The sequence below is a fragment of the Plecotus auritus genome, assembly GCF_963455305.1.
Source record: "Plecotus auritus genome assembly, chromosome: X".
In the NCBI taxonomy this organism is placed as follows: Eukaryota; Metazoa; Chordata; class Mammalia; order Chiroptera; family Vespertilionidae; genus Plecotus; species Plecotus auritus.
In genome coordinates this window covers 108522667-108541147 of record NC_137784.1, presented here as the reverse complement: position 1 = coordinate 108541147, position 18481 = coordinate 108522667, and the positions used below count along the sequence as shown (strand labels likewise).

Here is an 18481-nt window from a genome sequence, read left to right as displayed (position 1 = left end):
CCAGAGTCGCCTCATTAGAATAAAAGATGCTCCACCCAACCGGCATAGCTCAGTGGTTGAGCATTAACCTATGAACCAGGAGGTCACCGTTTGATTCCCAGTCAGGACACATGCCCAGATTGCAGGCTCAATCCCCAATGAGGGGCAAGCAGGAGGCAGCCAATCAGTGATTCTCTCTCATTATTGATGTTTCTCTCTCTCTCTCTCCCCCTTCCTTTCTGAAATCAATAAAAATATATTTAAATAAATAAATAAAAGATGCTCTTATCACCCAGGGAATTTACAAAGGTTTCAGGAACCCTGTGTCAGGAACTGGGGACAAAGAGTAAGTATTAGGAAAAAAGATGCTCCTATTGCTCTTATCATTTAGAAATTTACAAGGGTTTTAGAAGTTCTGCTCCAGGAACTGTGGGCAGAGTATATATTATTTCACAGATGGGAAGCCATTGGACAAGTCATGGGTGGCAAGGTCTGAGTTAATGTTTAAAAGAATCTTTCTAACTACCGTGTTAATAGACCAAGTGGGGCAAAAGTGGGAGCAGGGAGACTAGTACGGGGAGTGTTGTAATAGTCCACTTTCTCTAAATGATGTGCCTATACTGCACTTCCTCGGTTTACCAGCTCTAGACATTATCTAGTGACTTCCCACTCTAATAGATGGGGATTTAGCTCACTTACACTGCATCACCATCCTTTTTATTTCCCATTATTTAGTTCTCCTCCCCATAGATAACCATTTTTATCTGTATCCTTTTGTTTTTATGTCTTTTTTATTATCTTCTTGACTTTTATTATCTTTGTTCTTGTGCCTTGGTAGAGAAAGGGAGAAGGAGAGATAGAAACATCAATGATGAGAGAATCATTGATTGGCTGCCTCCTGCACACCCCACACCAGGGACCACCAAGCCCACAACCCGGGCATGTGCCCTGACTAGAAATTGAACTGTCACCTCTTGGTTCATAGGTTGACCCATGCCAGCTGGGCATCAAGCATTTTTAACCAAGCTCACCAGAATGTATGCCATCACACTGTGGAAGCTTGAACCTTTATTCCTGGGGTGTTTCTAGTGCTCACTGGGACTCTGCCTCCCCTTGAAAGAAACCAACCCTAATTTGGATGCATAAAGTCTGGAGTTTTATTGAAAAGAGAAAAGAAAACAGAAAAGAAACAAACTCAGTTTATAGTCACAATTTAGTTGTGTGTGTATTAAGACTTTCAGGATTATATAAAATGATGTAATTACATAGAAGGAAGTCTTATGGAATGTTTGTCTATAGAAATTTTCCTTATATTTTTTTAGTGGTGAACACAAATAACAGATTGTATTAAAACAAGCCTGACCTACACAGCCACTTAATCCCAGAGGGAATGTGACCCAGAGCAGGGAGGGGCAGAGCTCAGGAATGTGTTGCCATGACACATCGATTCCAGGATCCCCTAGGCTTCACCTGCACCTGAGATATGGACAAAGTATGTCTGGGTGCTGCAGGGGTGTATTTTTGACTGCTCCACAGTCAGGAGGATGGCAGCTGGGCTGGCCATGGGCGTCTGGAGTACACAGGCTCAGGAATCCAGGGCTGTGGGAGTTCCTCTCCCTTCCATACCAAGTGTGTACAATATCAGTACCTTCCAGGATTCAAAGGCCGGGGCGGGGATTGGAGACAATGATATCCATCACATGGTTTATCAGATATAAATTGATGGCCCAGCTGGTGTGGCTCAGTGGTTGAGCGTCGACCTATGAACCAGGAGGTCACGCTTCAATTCCCAGTCGGGGCACATGCCTGGGTTGCGGGCTTGACTCTCTCATCACTGATGTTTCTATCTCTCTCTCCCTCTCCCTTCCTCTCTGAAATCAATAGAAATATGTATATATAAAAACAAATAAACTGATGATTCTAACCAGCATGAGTGCTAAGGAACAATAAAAGCTTTATAAAAACATACTTTCTCCTACAAATTAATTAATGACATTTCTGTCATAAAAATTACCTAGTGATTTTTTAATCCTTTTAAATATTTCTTGGAAGGGTGCATAAAAGTGGTAAATGTAATTATCATTAGGTAGCTTTTTGCTTCATATCATGTGGGACCCAAATAATGTAAAGGAGAAATAGTTCTTGACCATGATTCTTCAACTAACACAAAAAACTGCTTTGGGAAGACCTTTGGCAATCTCTTCCGTATTAATTACAAACACCCTCACCCTAGAGAAACTTTATTCAAGCTCAGGTAAGGAGAGGCAACCTTCAGCCCTTTCTCATATTTCTCCTTATATTTGGAAGCCCAGAGCCATACTAGTGGAAACAGAGCAGTGCTTCTTAAAGTCCCTCGTATAATATCAATGCCATGATTCTGGACTGTTTCCCCCACTCCAATCTTGAATTTCTAAAGGATGTGATTCACTGGGATCAGTAGCAGTGACTCATTGTGGCAGTAACTGCAGAGGAAGGGGCAAAAGAAAAGAATGAATGTGTTTGATGGGTGGAGATTCTGCCTTGGATCCTGGCTTCCCTCTCCCCAATTATCATAAACTCTCCAAAGCGAGTAGTAATTTCCAACCTTTTTGGCAATCTTTATACTTCGTTATCTACCTGAAAGAATGTATGCTCTGTCAGTAGATTTTCTCTAACTTCCTCACTGTCAATTATTTGTTGTAGGTACTGCAAAAATTATTCTATGTTCTTGAGAACAGTTATCGCTTTCAAGTTCCCTTTTATATTTGTTTGCTTTGTTCCGCAAGAGTAAAATGCCAGTAGCGGTTGCTTTCGTGCAAGTAGGACAGTAGAGGCCCAGTTTGGGTTGAGCACCCGGATCTGAGAGCCAGTGCTGCTTCAGCGTCTCACGGTGTGTGTGGGGGAGGCTGGTCTCCAGTCCTCCCTTGTCCTATCCCAACTATCCTTCACCTCCGTCTTTGTGAAACTATATTAAGCGAAGGCGACACTTCACATACAGGCTATTGGACCCCAAAAGGAAGCTTGCAGCGCTTGGCTGGTGGGCACGAAGCCGGGAAATGGGTGGGAAAGTGGGGCGGAGGCACTGTTGAGTGGCGTTCGGAGTAGCCAATAGTACTTCGGGGCAGCGGTGGCAGGGGCGGAGACACTGAGGTCTATCAGCCAATGGAAGGCGAGAAACTACTGGAGCGACCTAGTGACGTGAGGAGCGTTCCATTCGGCCAGCAGTAGGCGGCTGCCACAGCTGTTTTAGGGCCCCGATCATAGGGGCTCCTTGTCCGGAGAAGGCAGCCTCCGGGCTTGGGAGGAGAGGTCGCTGCCATCTCGGGCGGCTGACGCGGTCCCCTGCGACAGTCCACTTCCTGCCCTCAGTCTCTGGCCGAATTTAGGCTCCCAGGTTCAGGTAACAAGGGGTGGGGGTTGGGGGTCTCCTGGGCTTGGCCGCATGGTGGACTGCCAACCCCTCCGCTGCATCGGGACGCGCGGACCTGGGCACTGCCCGGCTCAGGGTGCCAGCGGTGGAGCCCCCAGCCGTGGTGACTACACGTGGCGGAGCGTGTGTGAGTGTGTACGAGCGTGTGGAGGTGGCGCGCGTCCCGAGCTGCCTGGGGCGGTGGTCCGCTGCGTGGCGGAGGCAGGGCGGGCCTCCCGAGACCGCGCCCGCTGCCTGCCCCGGACTCGGGCCTTGGCCCCGGGCGGGTGGGCGGTCGCTGGTTCTGGACGGATTTTGATCTTTGTTCTCCCTGGCCTGGCTCCCCTTCCTGGTCTCTTCTCCTGCTGGGCCGGGTTATTGGGAGAAGATTGTTTTCCAGGTTAGTTTTACACAAAGGAAGTGTTTCTAAACCTTTTGCCCCCTCCCATTTCCCAAGCCCTCCACCTTCTGATTGCCAGGCACATCGCCTAGTCTCTGTTTGGACCCTTGCCCTCTCCAGCTGGGGGATGATTTCAAGTTGGTTGTTTCTCATCAGTCAGTCAGGCTGCAGGCTTCCGCCTCAGTCGTGCCAGCGTGGGGCATGTGGTGTCAGTAAGTAGAGGCCACAGCACCACACCTGAGAGGATGAGAAGGGTGGCAGTGGCTGAGAAAGGTTGGGCTTGGGGATTCAGGATGCTAAGTAGAGATGGTACTTATGAAATATCCCAGAAAACACTGTTTAATTGCTGTCTTGTTCCTCCCCCTCCAACCCTTTCAAGACCTCTCCTGTTTTAGTCAGCCTTCCACCTATAGATCTGTGATGTGGTTTTATTAAGATTCCCACAAATGTTAGGCTTGACCCCCAAAATTGGTTCATTTCCTGAACTCAGGAAGTTACCAAGGGTTTGATTAGGGGAAATCTGTTTTGAATAAGTACCTGGATGTGTGTCCAGAGTGTCCAGAACCTCCTAGCTCTGCCAGAGGATGACTTGTTCCCTGGTGTGATTCATATTTGATTGGTTAATTGAAGAAAGAAGGTGAAGAAGTGGAGGAGGGGAGGGAATGGCTCCTTAAGGACATAAACTATTATTTTTAGCCCTTTTAATGATGATTATAGAACAATGTGGTGTAGTGGAAAGTGCCCTGGATTAAAAGTCTGCAGACAAGTATTTTTACTTAGCTTTGCAGTTGTGTGACCCTGGATAAATTATTTTCTCACTCTGGTTTTCACTTTACTCATTTTCAACCAATTAATGGGGCTATCACCTATAAAAACTCTTCTAGCTCCAAGGTTCTATGATGAACAAACCACCAGTATTATATTGGAACTATGGGGGTTTCTTTAAGAAGGTATACTAGCCCTTTTCCTCTTCTTTTTTTTCTGGAGAACCTGTAAACTTTTCTCCATTTAGAGGACAAACATAGATTGGAAATAAACTTTTCCCACTTCCCCACCCTTTCAGGATTATCTTTTGCTTCTGGGGAAGGAGGATTGAACTGAATTTTCATGTTCCTGCCTCATTTTTTTTTTTAATCTTTTCTCTTAGGGTTAGAAGTTGGACTTTTGATGATGTTTGACCCAGCAGCAGCAATAGCAGGCAACGTGATTTTAAAGTTGAGCTCAGCCTCTGTTTTTTCCATCTTGTAATCACAAAGAGCATCTGGACCAGGAATTCCAATCATGTCTGTGATGGTGGTGAGAAAGAAGGTGACACGGAAGTGGGAGAAACTCCCAGGCAGGAACACCTTCTGCTGCGATGGCCGTGTCATGATGGCCCGGCAAAAGGGCATCTTCTACTTGACCCTTTTCCTCATCCTGGGGACATGTACACTCTTCTTTGCCTTCGAGTGAGTTTCCATTGAGTAGAGTCACCTGACAATGATTACTTTGAATCTAGGGGAAGAACCTTCTTTCTGGGAAGTTTGTGGGTGTTCCTTGGATGGTTGTCACTGTCCTCTTGAGCAGTGTCTATGGATCATGTCAACTGAATTCATTGCTTTATGCTTATAGCAGAGTATGTGTTGCATAAAAAGACCAAGACCTTTGATACCAATATTATAGCACTGATTTGGGGCTACTACTGACACCCTTGGGAAATAAAATAATTTGTTTTTATTACTCACTTCCACTTTTCAGTGGTCTCCTTAGGTTCTTAGCGACAGGCTGCCTCTTCCCCACCCCTCCCAAGCCCAGGGGAACCCCTTGTGGTCATAACTCCACCCCACGATAGTCACCTATTCTGTTATTCTGGGTCCTATGTACTTTAGGGATTAGCTCTCAGCTAGCTATTAAATTGAAAAGCCAACTGAATTGGGAACCTGCAGATTGGTTCCAGCCTCATCTATGCTACAAACTAGCTGTGTGTGGCACATATGTGCTTATTAACTGTGAGTTGTTCTTTTATTCACTTAAAATCACTCAATATAACCCTCTATTTTGTGTGTGCTTGATACCAGCCTTGGAGTTTTTTTTTTTTTTTCTGTGATGTAATAGCCAATACTAGAGCCACTGTAAGACACCTGTTAGGGAGGTGGCTAGTTGGATTCTAGGATACTGTGACATCACTGCTGGTTGTTCTGAGAATGCTATGTACTCTGGGGATGGGAGCAATGCTAATTGGTTTGGGGTTATTATGAGGAGGGCCTTAAGGAGCCACGAGGTGTGTGTAGGCTGTGAGCCACACCTAACTTGAACCTGCTGTAGTTCATGTACATGAGTGACCTGGAACTGCAGCACAGCCATGGCAGGGAGGAGGGGGCTCCTTGGCCAGCCTTTGTGGGTAATTAAAATGAGCTCTGGTCTCTTGGGGCTCATTTTTGTCTTTCTTCTGTAAGAGCTTCAGGCTTTCCCAGTGCATCAAGAGTGATTTTTTTTGAGCTGCTTTGCTAGACTTCTTGATGGTTGCAACTGGCTTGAGTAACAGTAGGGGGAGGAAGGGGACCCAATTTATAACAGGGCTAGGAAAGTAAGGTCAGAAGAGCTTTGTCAAAGGCACTTTTGCTGCTGTTGCTGTGGACTTTGTGAAGTATTTGGCAGAGTCAGGCAGTTTGGTCATGGCTTCTTAGCTGCTTTCCATTCTGAATCTCATGGCTGAGTGTGTGTGTGTGTGTGTGTGTGCGTGTGTGTGTGTGTACTTGTGTACTTGTGTACTTGTGTGAGGTACAAGTGAGTATGTGCAGTCAGGCAGGCATATGGATAACGTCGAAATAATCTCCCCTCTTCCCCCGACCCATCTCTTCAAGTTTTCTTTTTCTTTTTGTTAATCCTCACCCGAGGATATTTTATTCCATTGATTTTTAGAGAATGGAAAGGAGGGGTAGAGACAGAGAGAGGAACATAGATGTGAGAGAAGACACATCTATTGGTTGCCTCCCGCACGGCCCCAGTCTGGGCCAGGGATAGAGCCTGCAACTGAGGTACATGCCCTTGACTGGAATCGAACCTGAGACCCTTCAGTCCATGGGTCAACGCTCTATCCACTGAGCCAAACCGGCCAGGGCTCTCCAAGTTTTCTTTGCTTTATTCCTGCCTTGCTTCTTTTTGGAAGTGCAGAGCTGAACTCTGCTCTCTATCATCATCCCTGTCTTGTGCGTCCTCCCCTGTGAAATCATTAGCTCTTTCTGCCCCTACCCCCTACCCCTTTGCCTTGGGGTTAATTTGTTGTGATTGAAACCATTCAAAACAAATGAGATTTGTTTTCTGACCCTGAGTGAGCTGATAATTCTGGGCCCAGGAAACCTCTGGTTTGACTGGCCGGGGGAATTTGAAATTTGGAGCTATTGGTGTTTGGTCCTTTTTATATCTGGGAGCCAGACAGAGTCTGATTTGGGTCTGTACCACTTAGCCCCAAAGGCTTCTGAAGAAAACTGTCCATGGGATGAGCTTATAATTAGCCAAGTTACAGTTTGACAGAGGCAGGTTGAGTTTTCTGCCAAGACGACTCCCCCCCCCCCCAAGTTATTTCTCACACATTGTCCTCAGATATGAAGGGTGAGGTTGTTTGTAAACTGCTCGGAGTTCCAGCTGTCTGTGCAATAGAGTAAATATTTTTGAGGGTAGGGCTGGGGAAGGTAGAAGGGGGGAGGAGAAGGAAGTAAATATATTAGCTGAGGAATGGAATGGGGAAGTATAACTCTGACCAAAGGGGAGAGGACCCTGGTGATGAATCCTTTTCACTGAGAATGGTGGAATCTGTGTTTGTGAGTGAGTGTGTGTGTGTGTGTGTGTGTGTGTGTGTGTGTGTGTGAGATACATATATAGACATACAGACACACAGATACTCTACATGCTGACTGCCTTGTGCCTTGCCAATGACAGGCTATACAAAGGAAACCAGCATGCCTCTGAATAATGGAGTCACTTTCTGGTCAACCTTTTTCTTTGGAGTCTGTAATTTACTACCAAGAACACAGTGGGGGATAGGGTCTGAGGGGTGAAATATGGGCTCCTTAGATAGTATTGGAACTTAGGGACACCTCAGAAAGTAAGCTGATCAAGCTAGGTGAGGGTGACAAAGGGCTGGTTATTTTCATCAGTTTGTCCAGAAGCATAGACATCACTTCCTCTGGCTGCTGCATTTTTGCCTTGGGGAAGAGAGTCCAGATCCTGAGGCACATCTGGATATGCATTTTAGTAACAGGGTCTTGCTTTGCAGCAGGTACTTAGGAACAAGTGCGAGTTGATTTGTAGCTGCCTGTGGCACAGCCCTGGGTCAGCCAGATGGCTTGAGAAATCTGGTCAGGCATACGTGTGCCCCTTGATGAAAATCGTGCAGTGCTAGTAGTGCCAGTGGAAATAGTTTTATTTTTGGATTTTGCCTTTATATGTTTAGACTTCTCAAAAGAGGGACTATACTTTTTAATGGACAGACAGTAGGTTGAATACATAGAATGAAAAGAGTTTGTTCATTCAGTAGCTAGTTAGCTCTGTATTGTTAGAAGTGTTTCTAAAGAAGCTGGGTGGCCATCTCTCAGGGCTGCTGTCACAGAGTGGATTTTTGCCCGGAATGGGAAATTGGGCTAATTGTCTATAAACTTCTTGCAACTCGGAAAGTCTGAAATTCTGTAGAACTTTTGTGACTGTAAGAGTCAAATATAGAAAAGGAGAGGCTAGAAGATTACAGGTAGGTAGTGTATTTAAATATGTTTATGTATTCAAGTATAATTGTATCCATGGTAAATATATTTGAATTTAAAGCAGAATGAAAATTGTACAGTGTTTAAAAAAAGGATTTCCTAATTTATTCTCAGGGTGAGCTATTTAGGCAATGTGAGTGAGTCTGCCAATTTCAGCTTTGAGCACATGAACCCTTCTCAGTCCTTTCTGCTCAAACTCTGCCCCGCTTGTATGATGAACACATAGCCAATAGCTTGGCCAGGAATGTCAGGATGCTATAGCACAGTGGTCGGCAAACTGTGGCTTGCGAGCCGCGGTTTGCCGCTCTGTTGACTAATGAGTTTGCCGACCACTGCTAGCAGAATGACACTGACAACTTGTGAGCTTTCCAGCTACAGCTTGTGAGCTTTCCAGTGGTATTTAGTTAATCTCCATTTCATGATAAAGCTTGGAGAAAGGACTGAGTGCACTGTTTTTTTGGAATTGGCTTCCTAACTGCCTCTTTTTAAAAAAATATTTTAATTGATTTCAGAGAGGAAAGGAGAGGGAGAGAGAGATAGAAACATCAATGATGAGAGAGGATCATTGATCGCTGCTTCCTGCACACCCCACACTAGGGATGAAGCCTGAAACCCGGGCATGTGCCCTGACCAGGAATTGAACCATGACCTCCTGGTTTATAGGTTGATGCTCAACCACTGAGCCACACCAGCTAGTCCCTAGCTGCCTCTTTTAACTTTGTGACCAGATTGCTAGTGGGGTCAAGGTCCCCAGACTTCTCTTGTGGCAAGAAAAATTGTATGACTCTTGACCACTGAAGTAGAAGCAGTTTGCTGCTATGATTAGTGCATATGCCTCACTTCTGTATATGGAAGAAATCATATCAAGGTACTATCAAATCTCATTGGACTGACACACATGTGTGCTTATGATATACAGAGGAGTCACTGAATTGGATGAACTGAAAAATGCTTTGTAGCACTGCCTAGTAATTGTCCCACTTCTAGCCTCTCCCAACTCTACCTCTCTTTCAAGTCCCTTGAGTCTTCATTTATGAAATCTTTCTAGTAACTTCTGCATTCATGGGACTAATTGTACATGCCACTCATTTAACACATAATCATATGACATTTCTTACATTTCTGATTTCTATGGTCATTGCACTTTGAGCTCTTTCAATGTGAGGGACTATTTCCTGTGTCTGTGTGGCCCCCACAGTGTCGGTGGTCAATAAATGTTGCAGAATGAATACATCCTGGATGCAATTAAAATGTACCAGTCTTGACTCACAGAATCCTATATAATAAAACCCTAATATGCAAATCAACCTAACAGTGGAATGACTGGGCACACTGACCACCAGGGGGCAGATGCTCAACACAGGAGCTGCCCCCTGGTGGTCAGTGCACTCCCACAGGGGGAGCACCGCTCAGCCAGAAGCCAGGCTCACGGTTGGTGAGCCAAGCGGCCAAGCGGTGGTGGCGGGAGCCTCTCCTGCCTCTGCTGTAGGCGGGCGGTAGGGAGCGAGGGGTCATGGACTGCAGAAGGGCGAAGGCTGGGCTGAAGTACCCCTCCTCCACAGTGCACGAATGTCGTGCACCAGGCCTCTAGTCATAGAATAATAGAGCTGGAAGGGACTTTGGAGACTATGCCCATTCTTTTGCAGGTGAGGAAACAAGACCCACAGAAGTGAGATTTCTTCATCAAGATCTGTTGGCCAGCCACTGCCTTTATATGACATTACCTTTCATCTCAATGTTAGCTTTTGAATATGGAGTCCTGAAGATGTTCAGATTGCTAAAGCTGTACATAGGGCCGAATGCTAGACCAGCATATTCTGGGTTCTTGGTAGCTAGTATTTGTTACCTAATGGCATCTAGGCTATTCGGGCTTCCCCAGCTCATGCTCCTAGAAAATGAAGGCATCTTTGTAGAACACTGATAGCATGCTAGCATGGTATTCTGATAGCCTTGCAAGAGCAGGGAAGCCCATCTCTAAGGTGAACCTAGAAAGTAAGCTTTGTGAGTTATGAGGGATTATCACCTCTGTGGCCAGGATGAGGAGGGCTCAGAGCAAAATTCATACTTTGCTACTCTGTGGGTGAACCCGATGAAAGGGGCACCATGTCCCTGAGGGCAGATGGAAGAGAAAAGGCAATTTGACAACACAAAGGTACCAGGTTTGAGGAGGCACAGGACTATGCAGACTAAAGCCAAACTCATGTGACAGAATATCTGTGCTTATAGTGCAAGGTCCAGGTTCCTGAAGTTCGTTAGGTAAGATTGTGAAGAGGAAAGAGTGACTGCATCATGATCTTTAACCAACAGAGCCTTCTATAGAGAATGTTCTGTAGCGGTTCAGTCTTGTGCTTCATCTAGCCCAAGATTCTTTCTGTGACTTGGCCAACCAAATGAAAGTTTTAAGAAAGGAGTAGTTGCCTCTTTGATATCAATCTGTTATAGTACTTAGCTAAGCTCAACTTCCTGATTAAGCACATTCCTGGAGAAGGATTGGGTTATGTCTCCTGAACAATTCTTTGTGGTTCCGTCATTCAGAATTTATCTGAATATATCAGCCTCGATTACCTTTAGTGGTAATGAGTTTCATGTTATCAATCTTTATTATATGTATCTCCCATCTTTTCAGAATGAGTCTTTAAAACATTTTTTTATTTATTGATTTTAGAGAGAGAGAAACATCAGTTTGTTGTTCTACTTATTTTTGCATTCATTGGTTGATACTTGTATGTTCCCTGACCGGGGATCAAACCTGCAACTTCGGCATACAGGGATGACTAACCAACTGAGCTACCTGGCCAGGGCAGAATGAGTCTTAATTGAGTGTAGCAAACTTCTGTTTTGGGGAAAGCAAGCACAAAGAACATGCTGACATCAGTTGAGGTGTTTATTGAAGGAGAGAGGAGACCTCCTAAATCTTCCTCCTCAAAAGTATTGTGTTTAAGGAGGCACCTTATGCTTCTTGCAACAGAAAGAAGCTAGTGAATTCAGGGTAATTAGGGGAATACTTCTGGAATGGAGCAATGAGAAGATAAGCACCTCACAATGGTGATTAGATAAGGCCAGTTGATGGAGGGTCTCGGAATACTGGCCTGTGGAGTTTGGGGCTTAATATAATAGGCAGCAGGAAATTGTTCTAAGTTCTTGAGCAGGAGTATGTTATAATTGAATTTTGTTATTTGTTATATTTGAAATTTGTTATAATTGAAATGTGAAATTTGTTATAACTGAAATTAGGCAACTTAGTAGGTTTGGATAGAAACTTTGGTCCTCCTCAAGTTAGAGGATGGTTCATTGCCTTAAAAATGAAAATGTCGCCCTAGCTGGTTTGGCTCAGTGGATAGAGTGTCTGCCTGCAGATTTAAGGGTCCCAGGTTCGATTCCGGTCACAGGCATATACCTCGGTTGTAGGCTTCTTCCCGGCCCTGGCTCTGGTCAGGGGTGTGCAGGAGGCAACCAATCAATGTGTTTCTCTCACGTCGATATTTCTCTCTGTCTTTCCCTCTAAAAATCAATGGAAAAATATCCTAGAGGATTTAAAAGAAAGAGAGAGAAGAGAAAAGAAAAGGAGAGAAAAGAGGAGAAGAGAACAAAGAAAAGAAAGAAAATGCCCCTGTTTGGTTCATTTTCACCATTGCTACTGGAGCAAAACAGTGTTATGCATTTTCCTCTGACTTTTACATAGCAGTAAATCTGGAGGCTGGTTTTAAATTATGTTTTTAGTGTCTAAGGAAACTTTTTCCTCTCAGTAGACCCTGTCATCAGAAGAAACTTGAACCAGTCTTATGGGTGTTTCTACATGTTTACTGTGTTTAAGAGGACAGACAGCCATCTATATCAGGGAAGCTTATAGCAAAGGCTTATTTCTATTAGGTGGGACCAAGGGCCATTGTGGGACTCTCTCTAATCTTTGAGTGCTTCCTGTTATTGCAAGCACAGCTCTTCCTTAAAGCCACCCTTAACAGCTGCTATGGGAGCAGTTTCAAGCAGCCACCCTTAACACGTCATCATTGGTCTTATCTTATTCTTTAGCTATTTCATATGTTAGTTATGTTTTCTCCCACAAAATTAACTCCTATTTCTCTTGTTCTTCATTTGTTAGACCCATAAAAACTTGTTGGTTGATTGAGTGTACTGATCAAAGAACAACAACAAAAAAAAACATAGCAAGAAAGTTATTGGGCAGACTTGGAAGCAGAGTATTATATAGATAATCAGTCCATGTTACCAGTCTGTACCAGAGCCCTGCCATGGAATCTGTCTGGTTTTTTACTAGCTCCACTCATGCACCTCTTTTGAGTCTTCTCAAGTCTGTGTCATTATCATTGTTCCTCCAATGAACTAGCATGCTAGGAATGGGGGATGGTACAGGACACACCAGCCCAGCCTGGCACTGCTGGCTATTGCTGGTCAGTACCACCATGTGGTCTGTGGGACATGTGGGAGTACAGTAATCTAAACCTGCTATGGAAGCCTGAGGCCAGTTGAGAATTTGGTAGAGGGGGACCTATCATGATGATGCCTCTTCAGGTGGCAGAAATGAAGACTTAGTGGGGACAGAGTTGTACATATGAAATTTACAAGGGAGAAAAGCAACTTCCAACCCCCTGGGAAGGGGAAGGCCTCTTGGTACTTTGAAGACAAAGGAGAGTTCTGTTTGCAGAAGTGTATGGATATCATTATTCCAAGATGCAATATCAATGGAAAGTACTAGGGAGTTTTAAAAACAGTTAGCTTATGTGAATGACAGATCCAGTCTTTCATTAAGATAAATTAGTGATATATGAGGATACTCTTGACTTTTGAGGTTGATATTGGGAATTACTCCCAAATCTTCCCATAGCTTATTCCTGTCAGAGACAGACCTCCAGCTTACTGCAATGATGGGACTAACCTGGGGGATATTTTTGGATCATAACTATTAAAGACAGGCACGATGGGTTGTAGTTCACAAGAGTCTTAGCTGCTGGCTCTCTAAGCTTCCCCTTACTCAGAGTAGAAAGGCCTGTTGGTCCCACATCTGCCTTCCCAGACACACCCACTCACTAGTGACAACGGGCTGCCAGTAGCCTCATCTCTGGAGAATAATACAATGGGCCTGTTGTGTACTTGTTGACATACAGAGTGGATTGTTTTAGCAGATGCAGAAGATAGGCTGTGTGGAGATTACAGAGACCTTTATCCATGATGGTGTAGCGTAATTCAAATCTAAGTTGTTCTTTGTCTGATTGACAAGCACGTGTTGGAATGGGACTTAGTTCAGCTTGGGTGAGTCCTTCTGTGCATGGAGACCACATTAATTTGTGTGTGTGTACGTGTGTGTGTCTGTATCTTTGTATGTGTGCTTGTTCTACTCTCTCCATATCTTTTCCCTATAATAAAGCAATTTACACTCCCTTTGGTGTCCAATCAGATGGCTCTGATTTTTCTTAGGCTTTTGATTGGAGACTGTACACCAAGGCAGTGTGAGTCCTGGAGACATTACTTCTTTGTTTTCAAGAATGATCTTAGGAAGATGGCTGATTTCTGTTAGTGTGGTGATTTCACTTGGCTTGTTCATGAACCGGAGCCTTGTGTTTTTACTGTGGCCTTTGGGTCCCTAATAAGTTGAGGGGATTTTCATTTCTGAATTTACTTCTCGATTATCTGTGACAGTGAAGGGGAACAATGGAAAAGAGGGTACTCCACAAGCTCCTTAATTACCCTGAACTCAGTTAGCCATATCCTTCATTTCTCTAAACATTTTCCTCTACCCTTGGTGTTTAGGAGAAGGAAGTCAATCATACAAAAGCAAACTATGACCAAGGATTTTCTTAAAAACAAATAAGCAGGCAAACAAACAAAAAACCACAAAAATCATTTTGCAAGTTCACTATATGTGTTCACCTTCATGACAAACAGCTCAGCCTATAGTATAGTTGGTTTGCATACCCATGGAGTCATGTGTGTGGCAAGAAAGCAGGGAGGATCTCCTGGGGACTGTTCCAAAACTGTGGTGAATGTACAACCCGGGGTTAAACATTCAGAGTGGACAGCAGCTTGCTTGATCCCCATGCCAGTGAAGTAAGCCTTTTTCCTTAGCTTGCTTTCTCCACTCTCCCTCTGGCCCTTGCTATTCAGTTATAGTCTGCCTCCAAGAGAAGATCTCTGTGTTGAAGGAGAAAATGTGCCAGGAGGAAGAGAATAAAAATAGGTCAGTGGTAACTCTCATCACACATTCCCATTTATTTGGTTGGAAATTTACTTTGACTTAACAAGTATTTGTTGATAGCTTCTTTATTCACATATTTGCATTAAGCTCTGGGAGATATAGAACCGTGATGATAATGTTAATAGCTGACATTTACTTAGCATTTACTGTGTGTCAAGTGCAGTTCTAAGCACTTTATTTATATTCATGCATCTGATCCACACAACGACCCCATGAAGTTCTATTATTATCTTCATTTCACAGATAAAGAGTTTGAAAGTAATTAAGACAACCAGCTAGGATCTGGTAGAGCCAGAATTCAAACCCAAACATTCCTGTTCCAAAAAGAGAAGATTCTTGTTCCTAGGAAGTCCAGTTGGGGGAGATGAGGTCAACATAGTAAAAAACAGTTAGGAAACAATACAAGGCTCTGGCAGTGAGGATGATGTGGACAGATTAGTGCAGCTTAGGATAAGCCTTTTGGAGGAGACAAGACCTCTCTAAATCCCAGATTCTTCATTTATCAAATGGGTATAATGGACTCTACCTCATAGATTTAGTGTAAGAATTGGTGAGATCATGCATATAAAGAGCTTAGTGCCGTGCCTGGCATATTGGTGAGTGGTCAGTAAATTATGGTTGTGATGATGACAATGATGACATTGATGTCTCTGGTACCTGACAGATGAGTAGGGCTGAGATATCCAGAAAGGAAGAGGTATGGCCTTCTAGGTGAATTATGAAGAAAGAGGGGAGCAAACATGATGTTGGGAAGGGGTGCTCAGAAGAAACAATTTTCTTATTTCCTTATGGTCACTAGTTACCTACTAGCTGAGCTAATTGAGGAGAGAAGAGGAATGGATGTTGCAAAGTCAGTCAGCAGCCCTGAAGCTTTTAAAAATATACTCTCATTGATTTCAGAGTGGAAGGGAGAGGGAGAGAGAGATGGAAACATCAATGATAAGAGAGAATCATTGATTGGCTGCCTCCTGCATGCCCCACACCAGGATTGAGCCCACAACCCGGGCACATGCCCTACCAGGAATTGAACCATGACCTCCTGGTTCATAGGTCGACGCTCAACCACTGAGCCGTGCTGAAGCTTTTTATTGGCCTTGAAGCATGCTGAACATACTCTGTGTCTGACACTTGGACCTTTCTTCATGACTAGTCCTGATCTTTCCTTCCTCCTTCTGGAGCTCAGGACTAATGCCATATGGGTGCATAGGAAAAGCTCGAGACATTCCCAGAGTGAGAGCAACCTGTGATGCTTACAGGTCCAGGCTCAGTGGCTTCCCTGATCTTAACAGTTGTGAGCCTTTCCTCAGGCACAGAGGAAATGTAACTCCCAGCAGGCTGACAGAAGGGACTGGGCTTGGGGGTAGGAGAGGTCCCTTGAGACTGTCTTCTGTATGTTATAGATGGCATCAACCAATTAAGTATTTGTTGAGCTCCCGTTATGTACAGAACCACTGTTAGGAGTTTTGGGTGATTCAAGTGAAGTAAAAAGCAAGCTGTCTGCCCTCAAGGTATTGCTTGTTTTGTTGACATACTGGTAACAGTTCGTGGTCCATATAGGATTAGGTATAACTAAATGTTCAATTGCGTGCTTTCTCCAGATGCCGTTACTTGGCTGTCCAGCTATCTCCTGCCATCCCTGTGTTTGCTGCCATGCTCTTCCTTTTTTCCATGGCTACACTGTTGAGGACCAGCTTCAGTGACCCTGGAGTGATCCCTCGAGCTCTACCAGATGAAGCAGCTTTCATAGAAATGGAGATAGGTGGGTTTTCTAACCAGCTGGCAAGATGCTGTGCTTTAATTAGTAAGGGAATCCTATATAATAAAGAGGTAATATGCAAATTGACCATCACACCCTCACACAAGATGGCCACCCCCAGGTGGTTAAAGATGGCCACCACAAGATGGCCAGCAGGGGAGGGTAGTTGTGGGTGACCAGGCCAGCAGGAGAGGGCAGTTAGGGGTGACCAGGCCAGCAGCGGGGGAGGGCAGTTGGGGGCAACCAGGCTGGCAGGGGAGGGCAGTTAGGGGCAACTGGGCCTGCAGGGGAGGGAAGTTTGGGGGGGGACCAGGCTGGCAGGGGAGGGCAGTTGGGGGTGACCGGGCCTGCAGGGGAGGGCAGTTGGGGGGGGACCAGGCCGGCAGGGGAGGGCAGTTGGGGGAGACCAGGCCAGCAGGGGAGGGCAGTTTGGGGTGATCGGGCTGGCAGGGGAGAAAAGTTGGGGGTGACCGGGCTGGCATGGGAGGGCAGTTGGGAGGTACCAGGCCTATAGCAGAGGGTAGTTGAGGGTGACCAGTCCAGCAGGGGAGGGCAGTTGGGGGCAATCGGGCTGTCAGGGGAGCAGTTAGGCATCGACCAGGCTGGCAGGGGATTGGTTAGGGGGTGATCAGGCTGGCAGGCAGGAGAGTGGTTGGGAGTCAGCAGTCCTGGATTATGAGAGGGATGTCTGACTGCCAGCAGTTGGACATCCCCCAAGGGGTCCCAGATTGGAGAGGGTGCAGGCTGTGCTGAGGGACACACCCCCAGTGCACGAATTTCGTGCTCCGGGCCTCTAGTCTATCTAATAATAGGATAATATGTAAATTAGTTGGGATGCCCTCACGTAACAACTGGACAGCAGGGACCTGAGGCTGCATGGTGCCTGCCCTGGGCAGGGGATCTCAGGCCGGGCCCCCTGCCCGCCAGGGCTTGATGGAGGACCTCAGGCCATGCCCCCCATCCAGTGGGGCTTGATGGGGAACTTCAGGCCACTCCCCCCACCCGGCGGGGCTTGACAGGAGACCTCAGGCTGCATCCCCTGCCCTGACACTGGGCCGGGAGACCTCAAGCTGCACCCCCCGCCCCAGCACCGGGCTGGGGGACTTCAGGCTGCGTCCCCACTCAGTGGGGCTTGATGGGAGACCTCAGGGTGTGCCCACCTCCCTGGCACCAGGTTGGGGGACCTCAGGCCGCAACCCCCACCTCGGCGCCAGGCCGGGGGACCTGAGGTCATGCCCCCTCGCCTGGCAGGGCTTGACGGGGGACCTCAGGCCATGGCGGGACTTGATGGGGGACCTCAGGCTGCAGCGGGACTTGATGGGGGACCTCAGGCCGCAGCGGGACTTGTCAGGGGAACTCAGGCCATGCCCCCCGCCCCAACACTGGGCTGGGGGACCTGAGGCTGCACCGCCCGCCTGGCGGGGCTTGACAGGGGACCTGAGACTGCGCTCCACACCTGGTGCCGGGCCAGTGGACCTGAGGCTGCGCCCCCCGCCCGGTGCCAGGCTGAGGGACCTGAGGCTGTTCCCCCCGCCCAGAGGGGCTTGATGGGGGTGGGGCCGGCCGGTTCTGGGTCTCCTGCGATTTTGAAGTGCATGCGGGTGGGCAGGGACTTGACTCTGGATCCCGCGGCACGCCCCAGACTCTGACAGGAGGGAGATTTTCATATACATTTTACTAATTTTCTTTCATTTCTGACACTTCTATTATTGAGAGAGGGCAAATAGCAATATTAAAATATTTCCTCTAATTAATTCCCTTTTAATGCACACAAATTTTGTGCACCGGGCCACTAGTGGCATCATAATAGTCGTTGCAGATTAATAATTATTTCTAGGCTTTTCCCTCTGAGATCCTGAATCTGAGATCATGCCCGCCTTGTGAATTTGCTAAGGCAGCTGAAACAAGGTTTGAAAATCATGCTTCCTTTTTTTTTTTCTTGTGTTGGGTTGCGTTTCGGGAGGGATTTGTTACCAAGGTCTGCTGCACTGTTCCCAAAAGGATGGTTATTTTG

At 46.0% G+C, this 18481-nt stretch overlaps 1 protein-coding gene across 1 annotated transcript in view; it reads left to right on the top strand.

The window, feature by feature from the left end:
* The first annotated feature begins 3140 nt into the window (after positions 1–3140).
* The window catches only part of ZDHHC9 (zDHHC palmitoyltransferase 9), a 31487-nt gene continuing 16146 nt past the window's right edge, over positions 3141–18481 (top strand). Inside the window, exons 1-3 of the mRNA XM_080653393.1 lie at positions 3141–3358; positions 4915–5215; positions 16310–16470. Of these exons, the coding sequence (XP_080509519.1) occupies positions 5049–5215; positions 16310–16470 (328 nt within the window). The 5' untranslated portion in view covers positions 3141–3358; positions 4915–5048. The remainder of the gene's footprint in view (positions 3359–4914; positions 5216–16309; positions 16471–18481) is intronic.